The sequence below is a fragment of the Pseudophryne corroboree genome, chromosome 2 (genome assembly GCF_028390025.1).
Source record: "Pseudophryne corroboree isolate aPseCor3 chromosome 2, aPseCor3.hap2, whole genome shotgun sequence".
NCBI lineage: Eukaryota > Metazoa > Chordata > Amphibia > Anura > Myobatrachidae > Pseudophryne > Pseudophryne corroboree.
The window spans coordinates 145,965,207-145,988,249 of NC_086445.1; the positions used below are offsets into that span (position 1 = coordinate 145,965,207).

At 44.5% G+C, this 23,043-nt stretch overlaps 1 protein-coding gene across 3 annotated transcripts in view; it reads right to left on the reverse strand.

The window, feature by feature from the left end:
- Nucleotides 1–23,043, reverse strand: part of STARD13 (StAR related lipid transfer domain containing 13) — a 319,782-nt gene that overhangs the window by 112,631 nt on the left and 184,108 nt on the right. Inside the window, exon 1 of one of the 3 annotated variants that reach the window (XM_063951791.1) lies at nucleotides 16,969–17,170. The exons of the other annotated variants lie outside the window; for them this stretch is intronic. Within the exon in view, the coding sequence (XP_063807861.1) occupies nucleotides 16,969–17,002 (34 nt within the window). The 5' untranslated portion in view covers nucleotides 17,003–17,170. Of the gene's footprint in view, nucleotides 1–16,968; nucleotides 17,171–23,043 lie in introns of those variants that run through there. 3 annotated transcript variants of the gene reach the window in all.

A 23,043-nucleotide genomic window follows, 5' to 3' on the forward strand; every position in this document is an offset into this window, starting at 1 on the left:
ATGTAAGTAACTTTAATGAATGTAAAAAACTTTAACCCTTTAGATACACATAACAAGCTCACCACATACTACTCCAAATTGTATCTTTTAAAAAATCCACCCCCTGTCCCCTATACACATCAACCCACTAAGGATTCTATACCTCTCCTAAAACCTCTGAATCTGCCCAACCATAATCCGGACAATCCAACTTTATTTAATAGGCTTTGGACAGAGTGATGTCAAACGATAGCGTGATGCCATGGCAGCCATTAAATCTCTCCCAATGGAGAGGTGCTGTTTTTGGGATGTAGTTATTTGACCTCCCCCTACATCCTGCCACCTGAGAATTCCGACATTCGGCATGCCGGCTAGCAGGGACTATTCCCACTCGTGGGCGTCCACAACACCCATAGAGTTTGTCGCCACCGAGCCCGCAAGGGGCTTGTTGTGCTCGCCCTCCCCCTCCCTCCGCCGTCATTCCGCTGCCGGGATACCAGCGGAGGTATGCTGACCGGAGGTCTTCTGCCCGCCGGTCATGCATACCCAACCCGCTTTTTTCACTCTGGAAATGTGTATAATAAAAAGTGCCATTTTTACTTATACAGAAAACTTTTGTTTGACACAATTAACAACATAAGATATAAAGAATCCTACAAATCTATCAGCCAGCCAGTGCATCACAGCTACCGATGACACTGAAATGTGCCAATAAATGGTTTTATTCCGTGTGCAGCTGAGATTGTACTCTTATTTATTGCACCTTTCACAATCTACCATCAGTTTAGGAAGATGAATAATTACAATTCAGAAATGACCGTTCAAGCCCAGATTTTACAGGCAATTATTTCTGAAGAGACCGGCCAATGTTTTAGTTTTACCCGGTAAATAAAGCAAAAACTGAACACCAAATACGACAATGTGTAGATAACTGAAATGTGTCATATGACCGCACAGCAGCACTTTTATATCAAAGGAAATGTAGGTGGTATTTTTACATCTCATTAGGCATAACAAATTTTGGCAACAACAAACAGGATGATGGAGTCATGCTGGATAAAGGTTGTTCTCAGAAACGACCCAGATGCTGCTGATGTATATACTGTATTTCATCACCGAAGAAACAAAACAGAACCATTAGATGAGCCAATAAAGTCAGAAAAAGTAATCAGGTTAATGACTCCCACGGTACAAGGGAAATAATATCTGACATCTGCATACAGTATGTCTGGGCTGGATGCTTAGGAAATGCAGATAACTATATATTGTTTGGGATTTTTTTGCAAACTAGTAGTGTGGAGGTTCCACAATGTTATAAAACGTTCCAAACTAAACTATGTGACAAGTAAAGTGTATTGTTGGATGCTTAGTTCTGGCAGAACTATCGTCAAGAAGAATGTCAGCGCTAGTTAGAAGTATTGTGATGTAATGTTCTGTTTCTCTGAGTGCTTTGTAATGGGCATACAGTATCTTTATGTCACTGCATACTGTATCTCAAATCATTAAGATTTTTTAGTGCTGTTGTTACAGGAAATTGCTCAAACAACCAAACGGGAAATAATCCTATAAAAGAAAGCAAAAGAGTTGGAGCCAATTATTCACTAAGAGTAATCAAGAAGCATTATGGAAGAAACATCACTCATTCATGGACGCGTTCTCAGATACTGTACAGGAACCCTACAGAGTCACAGTTTATAGAAACTTCTCAGCATACTGTCTCTCTCAGATGCCTACGTGGGGAGATGTACGATTTACCGGTGGATGGAATGCTGGCTGTCCTGACCGCTAGAATGCCAGCAGCGGGGCGAGTGCTAGGAAGCCCCTTGCAGACATGCTGCGCACGCCACGATGCGGGCACGGTGTCTCGCCTAGTGATGAGCGAGGTTCGGTTTTACTCGGTTTTACTCGGTTTTACTCGGTTCTCAAAACGGCATCTTATTGGCTATCCAAAACACGTGACATCCGTGAGCCAATAAGATGCCGTTTTGAGAACCGAGTAAAACCGAGTAAAACCGAATCCGCTCATCACTAGTCTCGCCACAGGTTACATTCTCCCTCTATGGGTGTCGTGGACACCCACAGAGGGAGAATAGCCTGTGTCGTCAGTATTCCGGCGGCGGCATTTCACCACATGTCGGGATTCTGGCGTCAGTATTGGGACCGCTGGGATCCTGAATGGCGGTATTTTAACCGCTTCCCCCTACGTGATGTCACTATATCCTGGAGAACTGATAGTTTGCATACTCACAAGGGAAGACATGTATCAAACCTTCTAAAGAGGGCAGGAATAGTTGCCTATTCCAACCAATCAGTGTCTAGCTATCATTTTATAGAATGTACTGGATAAATGATAGCTAGAAGCTGTTTGCAACTTCTCCCCTTGTTCTCTTTAGAAGGTTTAATACATCTTCCCGGTTGTTGTTCAATGGATCTACACTACATACACAGTCAATAGGTTGTCCCAATATGGTCAACATGCAAATGGTCAACAGGGCCAAAAGGTCAACGGTAAACAGGTCGACTGTGTCTAAGGTCAAGGGGCTCAAAATATTGTCATGCAAATGGTCGACACAAAAAAGGTCAACACAAGTTTTAGTTTTTTTGGGTGTCACTTTGTATGTCCCAATCACAGTCCATGTGGATGGTACATGAAGCAAAAGTTTAAAAAATATGAACGGAAAAAAAAAGTGTTGGCTATTTGTGTTGACCATTGTCATGTCGATCTTTTGCACCTGTCGACCATAGACAAAACGGACCTTTTACCGGCCAATATTTTATCAATGTTGACCTTTTGACCATGTCGACTAGTGTATGTTAACCATATGGGGTCAACCTGTTGTAGACACTGTCTATCCAGTGTCTGGAAACCATCTTCCCCAAGATGTCTTCAGCTATGCAAGGTACTGTGCATCAGTGCTGTCAACAGAAGACAAAAATGATGCTGCAAGATCCGTGTAATAGCAGGAAGGCGGGAAGTGCTGGACAATTACAGCCAAGTTAAGAGGGACTGACCAGGTTGTAGGAATGCTACTCCTTGCACAGGGCCGAAACTAGGATTTTCGGCACCCGGGGCAAGGCAGTAATTTGGCGGCCCCCCCATACACACATACACACTTTGGAACCATGTCAAAAACACAGTAATAAACAGTTGCCAAAGTGACAACCAGCACCGTCAGGGAACATCCAGCACACATTCCCTAGGAAAATAAATAGGAACACAAAAAAACTAACATGCACATCAGATACAGTATTGTGGGGGACTCTGACTGGCCAACTGCTGTAGGACTACAAAGCCCAGCATGCCAGTCAGGACCTAGGACCAACTAAAGAGGAGGAGTACCAACTTTCTGGGGAGGGGACACACACAATCCTGACTGCAGAGAGCAGTCACTAGGACTGGCTGGTATTATATACCTGATATAAGTCATGCAATCACTGTGTCACACATACTGGGTGGGAGGACTCCAACTGGCCAACTGCTGTAGGACTACACAGCCCTACATGGAAGTTGGGACCTAGGACCACACTTTGGGAGGCAGCAGCTGTCCTGGCACCTCAGTGCACAGACTAATTATCGGCTGCTGCTGCTGCTTCCTATCGCCCTGTCCTCCTCTGGTGGAGCTGCCATGCAGGAAGGGGGAGGCCCTGAGGAACAGGGCCGGGGGCAGACATAGTTTACACAGGCACAGAGGTGTGTGAATGGCCACCCCCGCCCCATTCATAAGTGTTCAAGTATCCAGGGGGGTTGGTTTCCCAGCAGTCCACATTGGTGGTACTGGGGAGCGGGGACCTGCAGCGAGGGTTCTGGGACCTGGCAGTAGGTAGCCCCTTAGGGTCCTGTCCTCCTCTGGTGGAGCTGCGTGTGGGAAGGGGGACGTGCTGGGGAACAGGCCTGGGGGCAGACATCGCTTACACAGGCACAGGAGTGTGAACAGCCATGGACTAGCGCTTGGGAAATAAAAGGGGGCAGCTGGAGAGTCCTTGGTCACCGCCTGTGCCCCATTCATTAGCATTCTAGTTGTCGGGGAGGGGGGAGTTTCATTGGTGGTGAAGATCAGTAGGTACCTGCAGTCAGAGTTCTTGGACAGAGGGTAGCTCCTTAGAGCTGAGAGGAAGGAAGGGAGGCAGAGTACCCCCCCCCCCCCCCCAGTTATGGCCATGCTTTGGATAAGTAGAACTACATACTGAGTATTGGGTAAACTTTTTCTCTATTTACATCTATACATGTAAATAAAGCAGCAATCCCACGAAGAAGGAGGAAGAAGGATTTAAATACCATTCATGCATGCTTCTGACCAGGGTCTGATCAACCAATAGGCTGATCAGGCTGCAGCCTGAAGCGCAGGATCCTGGAGCGCGCAGTGGGTGTGGACGCCATGTACATCATAACATCACACGCCAACGCCATACCCAGCCGCACACCCAGAGCCACTACAGGCTGCCTGCGCCGTTCCCATCCGCAGTTCCAGAGCCGGGTGGTAACGGAGAGGAGGGTCCAGGAAGGATCTCACCGCCGCTGTCCCACTACATCACAGCAGGGTCCAGGAGGCTCCTCACCGCCGCTGTCGCCTACGTCCTACTCCAGCCGCAGGATCCATGATGGTCCTTACAGCCGTCTCTCCGCTCCAGCCGCAGGGTCCATGCTCCTGCCTGTTGGGGAACTGGTAGGTAAAAAAACCCTACTATTTATTTTATGCAACTCCTGCTTCCCGATTCTCCAAGAGGATGGATAGAATAAGAGGCAGGAGGGAATAGCTGGAATGATAGAAATAACTGGACAGAATAAAAGACAGGAGGGGAAGAATATTAGCTAAAACATCTAAGCTAAAATATTGGTGGGGGGAGGGGTGAACTTCTGTATTAGCCAAGGGCGGCTGGAACCCTTGATCAGGCCCTACTTCTGACAGTCATGTTCTATCCTTATTCTAATCATTATCTCCTTTTCAAAATCTCTCAACAGGTTCTCAATAAATATGTCTGTCAGTCAAAAAAGGCTCACAACTCTCAACATGTCATTTGATGACAGACGGGGTGACAATTTTAAAAGGCATTTAGATCTGATGAGAGCTCCATAGCCTTTCTGCTTACCAATACATTATGCATAATGATCATTAATATTAGCCTGCAGCTGCAAACCAGGTATAAATGGATATAATTCTTCTAATTGCCTTCCACAGCACTTTATACTAAAAAACACCTTTTTTTTTTCCAGGTATTGCCAGCTGACATTTTCAGTTGTATATTTTGAAGGTTAGATAGAATGTATACAGTAGTCCAGTCGACATTAATATCGCCCAAAACAAAGCAAACAATTTCAGTGCAAACTTTAAATTTAAATTTTAAACGAAAACTTCAAAGAACAACAGAAGAACTCCACTAATGATAAATAAAAAGTAAAACAAAAGTAAAAATAAAAAATACCCCAAATAGGAGGATAAAATGAAAGTGTAAATGAATAATGGTGGGCAAATACCAATACCAGAAGTGTCTAAACATATACTGTACATTTACTGTAACTACCATTATTCTTAAATGAAGGCCTGGATGTAATAAGAGCCGATAACGGCAAAATGTCAGTTTGCGGCAATTGCTGCAAACATCCGGCATTTTGCAAAGTCGGCTAATGTATTAGCAGCCACAAAGCAGCTTTTTCGGACACTTTCGGCTCTAAATTAGAGCACCAGATAAAAAATCGGATCCAGATGTTTTGGCCATGTTAAGTACACAACTCGGCCGATGTAATGGAGTCTCTGATATTGTAAGTCGGACACAAAACAGCTCTAAAACTCTCAAAGAATTTAGAGGTGTTTCTTTTTGACCAAGTTGGTTATGGAAATGTTAGAAATCAATTATCAGTACACTTTTCAAGCACAGTTGCAATAAATAAACACTTTTCAATACATTTTGACACTTTAAAAATAAAAAAATACAAAACTTTTATCTGTAAAAATGCTCCACGTACTGTAAATGTAATTGTTACATTATTTTCTATAGGAAATGTGTATGAGACATATAAATGTACTAAGTTGCACAAGCAGTTCCAGCTGAATCCAATGATATGTGACATGCACACATTATGTGTGTAATTTCAAAATACTCCACGTACTGTACTTGTTTTTTGTTTTGTTTTTAAACAAAAATGCATCATATATGCAAATGAATGCACTAAGTCACATAAGCATCTTATGCTGAATCCAATGATATGTGGCATGGTAACATTCAGTGTGCAATTGTGAGTGTATCTCTTATGTTACAGTGTTTGGCTTGAATACACTTCAGCAGAACAGATTGTATGTAAATACAGTTATTACACACGGTTAGGAAGGCCAATCACGGGCATTTTTTTCAATCCCGGGCAGTTGAAAAACGCTCAATCCCGGGATTCCCGGGATTGCAGTAGGGATCAGTTAAGAAGGGTGTAGGGAGCAGCGCTGGAGGGTAGGTAGCAGTGCGGAAGGGTGTAGGTAGCGTCGCGGAAGGGAGGGAGGGTGTAGGTAGCAGTGCGGGAGGGTTTAGGTAGCTGGGCGGAAGGATGTAGATAGCGGTGCGGGAGGGTGTAGGTAGCTGGGCGGAAGTATGTAGGAAGCGGTGCAGGAGGGTGTAGGTAGCTGGGCAGGACGATGTAGGTAGCGGTGCGGGAGGGTGTAGTTAGCGGTGTGGGAGGGTGTAGGTAGCGGGAGGGTTGGTAGCGGCACGGGAGGGAGGCTGTTAGCGCTGCACGGAGGGAGGGTGGGTGTAAGTAATATCACTTACTATTAGGTGGGCGGCAGCCATGGACACACTGAACGCGGCGGCATTTCAAATGAAGCGCCGGCCGCCAGCCAACCAGAGCTGGTGGACCGGCAGCCAATCAGGGAAGCGGCCGCAGCAGTCGCTCCTGATTGGCTGCTACGGCAGGTTCCCTGATTGGCTGCCGGTCCGCCAGCTCTGATTGGCTGGCGGCCGGCGCCACATTTGAAGTGCCGCCGCGTTCAGCGTTTGTCTATGGCTGCCGCCCGCCTAATTGTAAGTAGTATTACTTACACACCCTCCCTCCCGCACATGCGCAGTGTAATCCCGTGAATCCCGGGATTGGATACTCCAATCCCGGGATTCAAATCCTGGCATTTTTGGGCCCAAATCCCGGGATCCCGCCGATCCCGATCCCGGGATTGGCCTCCCTACACACAGTTGCTATTACACACAGAATATAGGCATACTGCATACTTCTAAAACAAAGCACTGTGAATAGGACGCAAAAGCAGCTCCGGATGTTTAAAATTATATGCAGCATGCCTATATTCTGTGTGTAACTGTATCTGCATACAAAATGTTATGCTACAGTGTATTCCAGCCAAACACTGTAACATTATTGGATACAGTCCCAATTACACACTGAATATAGCCATGCTGCATATCATTGGATTCAGCATAAACTGCTTGTGCGTCCTGGATGACTGGGGATTATTTAGGGTGTGTGTTGCTTTAATCATGGGACTTTTGGGGGGAAATTGGGTGACTTTCTCTGCCACTGTGTTCCTCCTATACTAAAAGACACATTTCGGTTGGTTCGAAAATATCGGATGTTTTCTAGTCTAAATACCGCAACACCTCAGATCTCAGACGCTAAAGACGGAAATTAGTCGCACGCCATTACATTACCCATATTCCGGGAAATAGACACACATTTGTATTGTCCGATGTGATGCTTTAATTTCCCGGGCAGCATTATCGGCTCCCATTACATCCCGGCCATAGAGTTTCATTCAGTGATAGTAAATAACTTGTGCTAACTGGTTTTCAAATTTTGCTCTGTAATAACATGACAATGCAATGCATCTGGGGCATTTATGAGACTAGTGTGGGGAAACAATGAAAGCAGAATAGCAACTTTTTCCTTTGCACCAATTTTTGTAAATGTCTCTTTCTAAATAATTCTACATAGTACACAGGAGAATCTGTCTAGACAGCTAAGAATGCAAATCTGTGCTTAGTTACAGATGGTTTGATTTTTTTTTTTTTTACTATTCTACACCAGGATGTAAACCAGGACCATTTCTTCCAGACAATACAACGCACACTCTGTAAGATTAAACAGACACAGCTGATCTTTACATGCACAGGTATTATTAATGTACAATCTAAACCAGGTTTCAAGGGGGAGCTGACATCATATGTCAAGTAACACCACATGCAATTGCTTGTAACAGGAACATTCTGCACCATACTGAAGTAATACATGGACTGCGAGATGCGATACAGAAAGGGTCACAGTGCACTGACAGAAATAAAGAAATCTTTATCATGATCATGTTTTGCTGTTATTTGTTAGACAGACCATTAAAAAGGAAACTGTATCATATAAACCAAGTCGATAAGTATACTTTACCCTCTAGATTACATAGCATTCAATTGTGCCGGTTATCTGCACTATATAAATTACAGATTTCCACATATGGAGCAGAATGTGTGTGACCTGGGCTTCTCTTCAGTACAGAGAGCATTTTGTTTAGCTGCAGGTATACAACATAAAGAACATTCTAGTGATCTATATACAATACAGAGAGCATTCTAGTGACCTATATACAATACAGAGAGAATTCTAGTGACCTAAATACACAATACAGAGAGCATTCTAGTAACCTATATACAATACAGAGAGCATTCTAGTGACCTATATACAATACAGCGAGCATTCTAGTGACCTATATACAATACAGAGAGAATTCTAGTGACCTAAATACACAATACAGACAGCATTCTAGTAACCTATATACAATACAGAGAGCATTCTAGTGACCTATTTACAATACAGTGAGCATTCTAGTAACCTATATACAATACAGAGAGAATTCTAGTGACCTAAATACACAATACAGAGAGCATTCTGGTAACCTATATACAATACAGAGAGCATTCTAGTGACCTATATACAATACAGAGAGCATTCTAGTGACCTAAATACACAATACAGAGAGCATTCTAGTAACCTATATACAATACAGAGAGCATTCTAGTGACCTATATACAATACAGAGAGCATTCTAATAACATCTAGGCAATACACAAACTATTTAATGCTTTCTGTACAACACAGAGTGCATTCCAGCGACTTTGTACAATACAGAGCATTCTATTGACCATTCTATTGAGCATTCAGTGACCTCAGTACAATTCAAAAGCCATTTTAGTGCCCTTTTCACAATACACAGAGCATTTTAGTGACCTCTGAATGATACAGCTATCATTTTAGTGACCTCTATACATTAGAGAGCATTTTGGTAACCTTCATACATTTCAGAGATTATTTACTGGTATCTTAACAGCGCTGTCTCTTGGCATGTTGGTGAAGAAGCTTAGCTGGAGTGTGATGTTGTAATACCCAGCAAACAGATCTCAGTATTTGGATTAGTAGCTAGTGCTACAAGAGTGCTGGGAGACATCTACAGGGGATCCTGTCAGGATCCCGACGGTCTTAGACCTCGGGACGGAAGGATTATGGTTGGGGGGGTATTGGAGAAAGGTAAGTATATTTACCTTGCCCATGTCAGGATTCTCACAATCGAGATGCCGCGATCGGTATTGTGACTGCCAACATCCCGACCGCAGGCATATCGGACCCAAACCATCTACAGAGGCTATTCTATCCAGCAGCCAAATAAGTCCATTACATAGTTTTCTGGTCTGGCCACTGCAGACAAGGTGAGTCCTGCCAAGGAGGCAACGTACCGCTTTACCCTCCTCTGCCACCTCCCTAACCCGTCTATCTGACAGAAACTGCTCTCAACTCAAATCCACTTATTTTACTGTTAAACCTGACAGCGCTGAATTTATTCCCGAGAACACTGTTGTCATCATTTAATTAACTGTTATTTATTATTTTCACCAGTTATTTATATAGCGCCCACATATTCCGCAGCGCTTTACAGAGACTATTCAGCCATTCACATCACTCCCTGCCCCAGTGGAGCTCACAATTTATGCGGGTGATTCAGGCAGGTGTGGTATGGAAGGTCAACCACACTTAGGTCGACAGTGTCTAAGTCGACCACTATTGGTCGACAGCAACTAGGTCGACTGGTATTCTAGGTTGACAGGGTCTCTAGGTCGACATGGTCTAGGTTGACAGGTCAAAAGATCAACATGAGTTTTTTCATGTTTTTTGGTGTGGTTTTTGCCGCACAGTGGGGGTAATTCTGAGTTGATTGCAGCAGGAACTTTGTTAGTAGTTGGGCAAAACCATGTGCACTGCAGGGGAGGCAGATATAACATGTGCAGAGAGAGTTAGATTTGGGTGTGGTGAGTTCAATCTGCAATCTAAATTGCAGTTTAAAAATAAAGCAGCCAGTATTTACCCTGCACAGAAACAAAATAACCCACACAAATCTAACTCTCTCTGCAAATGTTATATCTGCCCCCCCTGCAGTGCACATGGTTTTGCCCAACTGCTAAAAAATTTCCTGCTGCGATCAACTTGGAATTACACCCAGTGACTGGGAACCCCAATTGGTGCACCGTGTCCCATCGCATGGCGAGCGAGCTTCGGGCAAGGTTGCCGTTCCCAATCGTAGTCCACGTGGATCGTAAAGTATGAAAAAGTTAAAAAAAATAAAAAATTGGATAACCTCATGTCGACCTTTTGACCTAGAACATGTCGACCTATAAACCCTGTCGACCTAGTTACTGTTGACCAATAGTGGTCGACCTAGACACCGTCGACCTAGTTACTGTCAACCTAGAGACTGGATACCATTCACACCTTATCGTTGGGCTGCTAACTTTGCTGTCCTGCATTCAGATAGTTGCCGCCTCCAGAGGGAGTGTAAATTTGCTGTGCAAGTGTACGATCCTATGTGTACGCCGAGCTTAAAATACACTTTGTGCAGTCTGTGTGCAGCCCAGGACTTACTCCTCCAGTGCGATGAGAACAGGCTGATCGGGTCCGGAGCTGACGTCAGACGCCCTCCCTGAAAACGCTTGGACACGCCTAAGTTTTTCCAGACACTCCCTGTAAACGCTCAGTTGCCACCCACAAATGGCCTCTTCCTGTCAATCACCTTGCGAATGCCCGTACGATCGGATTTTTCACACCATCCCGTTGCTGACCGGCGATGCCAGTTGTTGTTGTCCGACGCATGTGCGCATTGCGGTGCATACACATGCGCAGTTAGGAACTGATCGCCCACTGTGTGAAAACGCACAGCAGCGTTCAGGTCTAAATCACCCCCTATATTCCCTACCACATGTACATGCACACATTCATGGTAGGGTTAATATTTTTTGTTGGGATCCGGTTAACCTACCAGTATATTTTTGGATTGTGGGAGGAAACCAGAGTACCCGAAGGAAACCAACGCAAGTATGAGGAGAATATATACGTAGTGAATTAATGGTTCATTTTTTGAGAAGAACAGCCTAAAGGTTAATGTTGCATGTCCAGCTTATAACTTGCTGTTCAGGAAAAAATATATATATGCAAAGTGCAGTGCTTTTTATATGTGCAAATTAATGAAATTGTCCACCAAATGCATTCCATTCTTGACTTTCACACCCCCGTGAAATCAGTCTGTTCATATAGCTGCAGGTTTATGGATAACTGCCAAAATCTACATGAGACAGTAAAAACACTACTATAAAGTCCAACCTACCTACACTATAGGACAGCTCACTAAGGGGGTCGTTCCGACCCGTTCGCACGCAGCGGTTCTTCGCTGCCGTGCGAACGGGTTGGAACAGCGCATATGCGGTGGACGCAATGCACGATCGCAAGAAGATTGACAGCGGAGAGGCGTTCCGGGGCATTTACCCACCGTGTTCCGGGCATGGAGATCCGAACGCAGGCGTGTCAAGGCGTTTGGAGGGTGGATGTCTGACGTCAATCCCGGGACCTTCGTCGCTGGATCCGTCGCACAGGGTAATTAGGTCTGACCCTGGTCTTGTTTTGCAGGAAACTTTTTTAGCATAGCAGGGCTGCACAAGTGATCGCAGCCCTGCTATGCTAAAATACACTCCCCCATAGGCGGAGTCAAGTTGATCACACGAGCAGCAAAAAGTTGCTACGTGCGGTCAACTCGGAATGATCACCTAAGGGGGTAATTCAGAGTTCATTGCAGCAGCAAATTTGTTAGCAGTTGGGCAAAACCATGTGCACTGCAGGGGGGGGGGGGGGGGGCAGATATAACATGTGCAGAGAGAGTTAGATTTGGGTGTGGTGTGTTCAATCTGCAATCTAATTTGCAGTGTAAAAATAAAGTAGCCAGTATTTACCCTGCACAGAAACAATATAACCCACCCAAATCTAACTCTTTCTGCACATGTTATATCTGCCTCCCCTGCAGTGCACATGGGGGGTAATTCTGAGTTGATCGCAGCAGCAAGAAAGTTAGCAATTGGGCAAAACCATGTGCACTGCAGGTGTGGCAGATATAACATTTGCAGAGAGAGTTAGATTTGGGTGGGTTATTTTATTTCTGTGCAGGGTCAATACTGGCTGCTTTATTTTTACACTGCAAATTAGATTGCAGATTGAACACACCACACCCAAATCTAACTCTCTCTGCAAATGTTATATCTGACCCCTCTGCAGTTCACATGGTTTTGCCCAATTGCTAAAAAATTTCCTGCTGCGATCAACTTGGAATTACCCCCATGGTTTTGCCCAGTTGCTATCAAAAATCCTGCTGCGATCAACTTGGAATTACCCCCATGGTTTTGCCCAACTGCAAACAAATTTGCAGCTGCGATCAACTCTGAATTACCTCCTAGGTGCACTCATTTCATTTAAAAATATTATCACTTTCAGTGTTGCATTCTCCTTCAGTTGCCAATGCTAGAATTTTTATCTACTTCAATTAGTTTAAGGGGAAGGGATGATCGATGTATCATTGCAACAGAGAAGACAGTTAGGTTTGTCCTGATTTATCTCTACAGATTAATCGCATTCAGTCTCATGATGTTACACTGTGCTTTCTTAAACCATTAATATTGTGAGAACAGAGTGGGGTTAAAGTGCACAGAGCTATTAAATTGCAGATCTGCCAGCGGCCCAGAGCAAGCAGGTAACGCTCATTTCTGCTCACACCCTCTGGAGATGTCTTGGAGCTGCTGCAGGTTGATCAAATGTCTGTAACTTTAACTGTGTTACTCAACCCATGGCTTACTGAATTTGCCCCACAGATATTCAGATAGAGCACACATAGGGGGTCATCCCTAGTTGATTGCTCGCTAGCTACTTTTAGCAGCCGTGCAAATGCATAGTCGCTGCCCACGGGGGAGTGTATTTCTCTTTGCAAGTGTGCGAACGCATGTGCAGCCGAGCGGGACGATATCGTTTTTTGCAGTTTCTGAGTAGCTCTGGACTTACTCAGCCCTTGCGATCACTTTAGTCTTTTTGGTCCCGGAATTGACGTCAGACACCCGCCCTGCAAACACCTGGACACGCCTGCGTTTTTCCAAACACTCCCAGAAAACGGTCAGACACCCATAAACGCCCTCTTCCTGTCAATCTCCTTGCGATCGGCTGTGCGAATAGATTCTTCGTAAAGCCCATTGCCCAGCAACGATCCGCTTTGTACCCGTACGACGCGCCTGCGCATTGCGGTGCATATGCATGCGCAGTAGTAACCTGTTCGCTGCGCTGCGAAAAACGGCAGTGAGCGATCCACTCGGAATGACCCCCATAGTACACAGCGCCTTACAGAAAATATTTCACATTCACATCAGTCCCTACCTTTGTGGAGCTTACAGTCTATGGTGGGAATTCATTTAGAAGCGGCAGCCCACAGACTGCAGTCAACATTGATGTTTTTTGTTCGAGCTTGCCATATTAAATGCGGAAGCTGCGAACGTGTTAACTCGTAGATCCAGGGATTTAGCCCGAATTCTATGGGTTATTGCGTGTTAGCAAGGTAATATACCGAGCAAGAAAAAGGGTCTGTAAATGAGTAGCCCTGGGTGTTTAAGCCCAAGGCTACCACCATTTGTCCTCCACATCTAATTGAATTAGAAGACAATTAACCTACCAATATATTTTATTAATGAGGGAGAAAACCCATGCAGATATGAAGAGAACATGCAAACTCTACACATATAATGCATTGTCTGGAATGGAACCGATGAATCATGGGCTCAGGGCTGTGAGGCAGTAATGCTAACCACTTTGCTAACCATGCTAGCTGTATGCTTTCATTGCAAAACACTGAGGTTTGACTTTAATAAAATCGGTCATTTAAGTTTGCAGCAAAAATCAAGAAGAACCTGTGATTGTTATAAATTGACGTTGATCACATTCCCACCAGTGAGAAACACACACAGACACTGACATATGAAGCCAGGACGTGAGGCTAACAATAGAATACACAAACTTCCTCTTATTACCTCAGCGTGACAGCACAGGATCAATGATTCACTGTCATCAGCAATGTCACAGGCTGTCAGAGATATTTATATGTACTAGCTCTATTTATTCTCCAGCTGCACAGGTTTACAACCAATCACTTCAGTGATAGTAGTCCCGGAAACATTATCCATTGCTATTGCTTCTGTGATCCATGTTATGGTAAGTCAGCCATTGTGATAAATACGGAGGGCTCCAGAATGTAATCAGGAGGAGGATAAAATGACGTTTCCTCTCCGCCTATACGAAATAATAGATCAGTGCTGCCATTTTGCAGAGTTGGACAACCAAACAAATCCCAGTTACGGAGGTCTACTATTCATCAAACGTTCTTATTTATCTCTAGTGATATAAATAGGACTATCTTCCAATGCTAGTTACACAGGATATGCTCATTACATAGGAAGTGTGGTTTGGGAATCTCTGTTGAACGTTACGTTCCTCTCAGTAAGAAATGGCCTGTGGCATGGCTCTGTGTAATTTCTATGAGAATGTTAGATAATAACAGAAAATACTTTCTGCTCCTAAAACAACTGCTCATTCAGAACAACCTAAACATCGGGGCAGATTTTATAATGCCGCAAGGTTTTCCCACTGCTAATTGCTCTGCGCTGAGCAATTCAATTGTTGAAAAAACTTTTATTCTGCTTTAAGGTCTGGTTGGGTGAAGAGGATATGGTCAGGATCCTGGGGGTTGAAATCCTGACAGTCAGAATGCCGACAGAGGCATCCCGACTGTAATTACTGGAGATAGGTTTAAGGTTAGGCACTAGCGGGAAGGGGGGAGGGGGGGTTAGGTTCCCTGGGGAGGGAGGGGGGGTTAGGGTTAGGCTTTTGGGGGGGTTGTTAGGGTTAGACTGCAGGAAGGGTGAGTTAGGGTTAAGGTTAAAGTACTCACCGGGGTCGGTCGGTATTTTGAACATCAGGATGCCGCTGTCGGCATTGTGACCATCACGATTTCAACCGCCAGAATATCTATACCATCCTGGGTGTAGTGTATCTGTGTGTAAGTACGCCTGATGCAAGCATGGTGCATATGCTGCTGTACCAAGAGCTGGGTATGGGAGCACATGTGCTATTTATATGTGCATTTTTTAAAGTATCATTTGGGATGTATACAGTATTAGGGGTATTCAATTGTAGTCACAACTGCTGTCTTGTCGGAAAGACGAAAGTTTCCGACGGTTTTAGGTCAGAAACTGTTCCGGCCTATTCAATCCCCCTGCCGTCTGTCCGACAAGTGGGCAATTCTGACGTCGGAAAACATGTGGACTGGCGGAATAGCAGTGGATCCACGTGTTTTGTCGGAATCGCGGCCAAATCTGACAGGTTTTAGCCCCGTTTTCGACAATGTCAATCCGACTTTAAAAAAAGTTGAATTAACATTGTCGGGAACGGCCAAATCGCATTGAATACTGAGGATCCGACATCAATTGAATATACCCCTATGTGTCTAATTTAGCAGTTTTATAAAAAATATATAAAAAAAACTTTAGAGGTTACATTAAAGCAAGTTTTTTGTTTTGTTTTAAATGTATTATTATTTGTGTTTTAATATAGGTTAAAAAAGGACATACTTTTAAGGATGTTGTGTACATATTTCTGTAATTACAATACATGTTCCCTTTGTAGCTTCTCTCCCTCGAGCTCAATGACTGTTCACAATGTGGCTAAACAACTTGTTGCTGTGGTAAATTGTGCTGTAGGGGTGTAGCATTGTATGCCGGCGGTCGGGCTCCCGGCGACCAGCATATTGGCGCCGGAATCCCGACCGCCGGCAAACCGACAGCGTGGCGAGCTCAAATGAGCCCCTTGCGGGCTTGCTGCGCTCGCCATGCTGTGGGCACGGTGGCGCGCTAAGCGCGCCACGCTATTTATTCTCCATCCAGGGGCGTCGTGGACCCCCAAGAGGGAGATAAAGTGTCGGTATGCCAGCTGTCGGGATTCCGGCGCCGGTAAACTGTGCGCCGGGATCCCGATAGCCGGCAAACTGAAGACCACCTGTGCTGCATGTAGTCTAGGTGTCCTGAGCCCGGATGAGTGATTAGTGGCCAGCAAGTGACAATTAGGGATGTTTATTACCACATTACATATTTACATGCAGTTTTCCACCCACACAATTATTTATATCCAATCCATGTTATTGTCAATTGTGTGCCCAGGCACCGTCTGTAACTACCCGCTGTACATTGTGTAGGAGAGAACTGAGATAAACCTAAGTGGTAAATACTGTATGTGTACGGAGACAGTCTTAGTAATGCACCTACACTACCACATATATAGACAGGGAGCTACAATCGTTCAGGTCATGCTCAATTTTAGTTAACAAATAAGAGCATAAATTCGTTTTTTCCTTTCGGAAAACCCAAAAAGTCAGAAGGATTGTGAGGCCCCCGCTTTCACAGCCTGTATTCATAAAGAAAGTCAAGATCAAGCAAGCTTTTACCCTTCTGCTCCATAGGAGGTTCCTGTTCTCCCTGTATATGACAGGTGTACCGCCCCAGTCGAAACGCATCCAACAGTACTTTGTACCTTGCTGCAGTCTTTATTGTGCGTCTTTGGTACACAGCTTTGTAAAACAGATACATCATATAGAAAATTATGGTGCGACTCACCTTGTGAGGACCCTGTTGGAGAGACCCTAGACATTGAGTACTATGATGTTCCACAGCAGGTAGGCTAGGAATAGTTGCTGGCCTCACAGGTAATCCAACAGCTGCTCAAGAAAATCCTGAACATCACCTCTAAGGGTCAAAACATAAAGGCCGCCAACCAAACTCCTTCATGAATCTGCTATCAACCAGACTTTTTGTTCTGCACTGTCTCAGCTTCAGCAGATCCTTGTGATATAATTGTTCGCTACAAATCGTAATCTAAACAGACGTTCACATTATCATGTTTCAGGGTTTGTCAAACTCTGGGTGTGACCTGATCTTGGTAGTGTTTACATGGAAGTCACAAAGGAACCATGCAAGAGAGGAGAATATTTGGGCTTAATAATTGATACTCGTATAAGGCTGACATTTGTGTTGTTGCATGCGGGTGACATAATGTGTATGTCGGCTTCTGTTCCCAAATAGGAGGCAGCTGACACAAGCTTGGCAGCAGAAAAGACTGAGATGTTTACAATGATAGATTAAAATGCCACAGGAAATGTTTTCATACAGAAATGGAACAGCTCATGAATGCTTTATTCTCTGCTGAATAGATCCGCTACTGTGAGTGGGTATTTCTGTGCGTGAGTGAAAAAGAAAAAACCCCATTCCTCATTCACTCCACGAATGAAAGGACCTGGGACCTTTATAGGGTACGATGCCTGGAATGTCTGCTTTCTAAATATGTAGATCACTGTAAATAATATCTCTAGGACTGTAATTAAAAGTAATGTTTTGCACTTTGGCATCTAACAAGGCGATTGCCGCTGATTATGTCTGCCTGAATGGTCAGCAGATACTTGACATAATAAAGAAAGAATGTCACGTACAGTATTAGCCAAGAGATATATCCAAACGAGTGCATGGGTCCAGCGGATAAGGCTGAAGTGTGCTTCCTCCGAAAATATTTGACAGAATTTCATTTGCAACCAATTTTAAGTACAAATGATAATTCAGTAGCAGTTGTGGTTCTACACCGGGGGTAACGGACTTGATGGAAGCACACTAATGACTAAGTACTACGGCTAATAGTAATGTGAGACAGCTGTAGTAATAAGCAGTGTTGAGCACTGCAGGAGGCCTACTTTGTGATACTTGACAGTTTTGAACAGTTATTAACATATCACTGAATACTGAGATACCCATCACGTTATAAAAGAGACTTCTGCCTTCTCTATTATATTCATACCACATAGCAGCATTATAGACGCTGGTCTATGGGAACAAATTAGCGTAAAGTGATGGGGTTGCAGCTCTGCCCCATAAATTAGGGAGATTACTACATGCGACTGTAAGCATGAAGGGGCTGATTCAGAGGTGTATGTAAATCATGGGCGGATGTGTATTTCCAAGTGAGAAAATATGCTAATGTCAGCTTGACCATTGTGCTTGTGCACTACCGCGTGCTGGACTATGGGAACTCTGTGACGCTCACTTTGCATATCTGAGCAATGCTCAGCTGCGCTGCTAGATCTGATCTCTCCACTATTGATCGCAACACAGGGGAGAATTCATCTGTGCCCCAAAAAATATTAGGGCAATTGTGCCCCCCAAAAATCCCTGATGAATGGCAGCATCGGGGCTGTCTGGATAGCCTCCGGGGGATCAATTAGCAAAGGTAAATTACCGTGACTAACTGAATTCCCCCCATAGGCTCCTCGAGCAGCCCCTGCTTGGTGCAGAGCCTCCCTTGTAACGTTCTCAAAATATGGCCACTGTGGCTAAAAAACGAGATTGCCACTGCATGCTGAAACACGCCCGTGACACCTCCTGTCTTTACCACCACTTTAGCCCACCTGCCAGTCTCCACCTCTACTCCCTCCAACTCTGGATCCCAGCTGTCATCTCAGGTCATTGCGATGTTGTATGCAAATGCACCCGCCATCGCACACATTGGTTCGCGCGGGCGCAGTAAGGGTTTCCTAGACGTTTTGCGCATGTACAGTAGAAGTTAATCGCTCAACTGCACAAACATCGGCACTGTGAGCACCTCTGAAACAGACTCTATGTATTCAATAGGGCTATTGTCTTGCCCTCTCAGAGCATATATATTATTTCATGGGTGGAAAACCCCCCCAGTAGATTATATATCAATCACTATATTTACATATATTACAATATTTTTTTTTTCAATCACTATTTAAGAAAATAAAGTTTCCCTTTCTATTGTTTTGGGTAATAACAGAGAAAGCTGAAGCCCCGTACACACTGGGCGACAACACAGTATGATATGAACAATAACAATCTTTTTTTGAAAGATCTATCGTTCATATCGTCCAGTGTGTATGACTGACCGATGAACGATGCGCACACCCGCGGGTCATTCACATCCATCTATGGTCTATCAATCATTGAGCTGCATGTCCGGGGGGAATGCGGGGGATGATGGAATGATATCGTTCAATGATATAGTTCTGTGTATGCGCTATACCGCTGAACAATATAGCGTTGAGTGATACAGGGCTAGTCGCTCATTAGGGGAATGTCGCCCAGTGTGTACGGGGCTTGAGACTACGGTACAAGCAAGCTTCCAGTTCCAAACATGCCCTGGGATCAAGTACATACTCATTATAGGAGGATGGGAGCCTCCAAAACATTAATGGACTAGTGCTACAATAGGGTTGGGGCTGGGAGAGCGGCGGTCGGAATCCCAGCGGTCAGAATACAGGCAGGAGCGAGCGCAACGAAGCCCCTTGCGGGCTTGCTGCGCTCACCACGCAGCCGGGCTCAGTGGCTCACCACAGGATCTATTCCCACTCCGTGGGTGTCGTGGAGACCCACCAGTGGGAACAGACCCTGATGGTCGGGATTGCGTGTGTCGGCATTGTTAGGTATCGGTCTTGTGACCGTCGGGATCACGTCTGCCGGTAATGTAACCGCATCCCCTATAATACAGTTACATCATGGCAGAAAGTAATCATTTGTGTCATTCTAAAAAATAGGCATCTATGTTGGCTAATATTATGGGACTAACAACTACCATAGCAAATCACTATGTACTAAGGTTTTAGTCAGGACTATAAATGCATACAACTAACGTGACTGAAAGGGATATATTTACTAAATGGGGATTATCATCAATATTTTTTTTAAATCATTTTCAAATCAATGAAAAGCGATCTAAATTGTATGTTAGTAAATATGTGGTCTAGATCCATTTTCATCGACATGAAATCAATAAAAATCGATGAAAATTGTCTTTTTTTGTAAATATGCCCCCCAGGCCTGCAGGCCACTGTAAAGGGTGGTACTCACGGTGAGATCCATGCTTAAAATCTAAGCAATCTGACTCAGCACACATCTCTCCCGTGTATATGGCCCTTAACACGTATGCAAGTATACAAATAAGACACATTCTAATCACCTCCGGCTAATGCTTCTGATCTACAGTATTCCAGAAACTAAAACTGTTTTGGAAGAGAAATCATTTAATCGTTAATCAGAAAGATAGGTAATTAGGGTGATTTTCCCCTTAGTAGGTGATATTTCTTTGGTTATGACAGGACTATGGGGAGATGTACTAAGCCTTGGAAAGAGATAACACACCAGGAAATCAGCTCCTGTTACAGTTTGTGTTTGAAAAATGACAGTTAGGAGCTGATTGGTTGATCTCTCTCCACTTTATCACTCTCCAAGGCTTTGTACATCTGCCCCAATAAATGAAAGGTTCTGTAACATATTTGAAGGCATAATGGCTCATGTTTGATGTATCTCACTGGTATGATATGCCGAGTACACAAATTAAAAAGAATACAACTACATTTACATAATTCTGCTATCTGAAAATCAGCATTTAACTGCAAAAATACACTGTTGCCTATGGGCACTCCAGGGTCTCCCAGTACAGCAGCAATCAATCATACAGTACATGAAATAAGAATACAATGTACTAGATGCAGCAATAACTCATTGTTGATAGTAACTTGACCTCATGTAAGAAAGATCTCCTACCATGGCTTACTATTTCACAATTGATGTAGTTTAGAAGTAACAAGATGAAAGTGAACCTCGAGGCAAAGGTGTCGATATATGTTTTTACTGGTGGGTGCTTGGCGGGAGGCGGCAGTGGGAATGAACGGGTGGCCGCGGCAGTGACTAATGCCCATTACATATTATGCAACACACCGTAATGCCCATTATACATTCTGCAACACACCGTAATGCCCATTACACATTCTACAACACACTATGATGCCCATTACGCAATATGCCACACAGTAATGTCTATTACACATTATGCCACACACAGTAATGTCTATCACACATTATGCCACACACTATACCGTCAATTACATATTATGCCACACATAGTTATGGACCTGACACCATTTTATGCCCCCCACACACAATAATGCCCCTTACAAATGATGCCACACAGTAAGGCTTCTAATTACTTTAAATTACCTGCCTGTTGTCTTGTCCTCCTGCGCGTTGCCAGGGGTTTCATGTGCGTTGCCAGGGGTTTCAAGCGCGTCGCCGGTGCACCATGGGTTTCAAGCGCGTCGCCGGTGCACTCCTGCAACTCCCCCCGCTCTCCAGCAATACCCTCAGGATAGTGCTTTTATATTTATATATATATATATATATATATATACAAAACATTTTTATAATAACTTTGAAAATTTTACTGATGTGGCCCCCACATGTGTGTTGCCCCAGGGCCCCCACAGACCATAATCCGGCCCTGGCCACCGCTGCCCCCACAGTGGATTGAGATGCGCTGGGGACTGCGGAAGCGCTTGCATACATTGTAGTATACAAAAAATAAGAATTTACTTACCGATAATTCTATTTCTCGGAGTCCGTAGTGGATGCTGGGGTTCCTGAAAGGACCATGGGGAATAGCGGCTCCGCAGGAGACAGGGCACAAAAGTAAAGCTTTTACAGGTCAGGTGGTGTGTACTGGCTCCTCCCCCTATGACCCTCCTCCAGACTCCAGTTAGGTACTGTGCCCGGACGAGCGTACACAATAAGGGAGGATTTTGAATCCCGGGTAAGACTCATACCAGCCACACCAATCACACCGTACAACTTGTGATCTAAACCCAGTTAACAGTATGATAACAGAGGAGCCTCTGAAAGATGGCTTCCTAAACAATAACCCGAATTAGTTAACAATAACTATGTACAAGTATTGCAGATAATCCGCACTTGGGATGGGCGCCCAGCATCCACTACGGACTCCGAGAAATAGAATTATCGGTAAGTAAATTCTTATTTTCTCTATCGTCCTAAGTGGATGCTGGGGTTCCTGAAAGGACCATGGGGATTATACCAAAGCTCCCAAACGGGCGGGAGAGTGCGGATGACTCTGCAGCACCGAATGAGAGAACTCCAGGTCCTCCTTTGCCAGGGTATCAAATTTGTAAAAATTTACAAACGTGTTCTCCCCTGACCACGTAGCTGCTCGGCAGAGTTGTAATGCCGAGACCCCTCGGGCAGCCGCCCAAGATGAGCCCACCTTCCTTGCGGAATGGGCCTTAACAGATTTAGGCTGTGGCAGGCCTGCCACAGAATGTACAAGTTGAATTTTGTTACAAATCCAACGAGCAATCGACTGCTTAGAAGCAGGTGCACCCAACTTGTTGGGTGCATACAGTATAAACAGCGAGTCAGATTTTCTGACTCCAGCCGTCCTTTAAATGTATATTTTTAAGGCTCTGACAACGTCCAACAACTTGGAGTCCTTCAAGTCGTCTGTAGCCGCAGGCACTACAATAGGCTGGTTCAGGTGAAACGCTGATACCACCTTAGGGAGAAAATGCGGACGCGTCCGCAGCTCTGCCCTATGTTGAATGGAAAATTAAATAAGGGCTTTTATAAAACAAAGCCGCCAGTTCAGATACTCTCCCGGCCGAAGCCAGGGCCAGTAACATAGTCACTTTCCATGTGAGATATTTCAAATCCACATTCTTTAGTGGTTCAAACCAATTGGATTTGAGGAAATCTAAAACTACATTTAGATCCCACAGTGCCACCTTAGGCACCACAGGAGGCTGTATATGCAGTACTCCTTTGATAAAAATCTGGACCTCA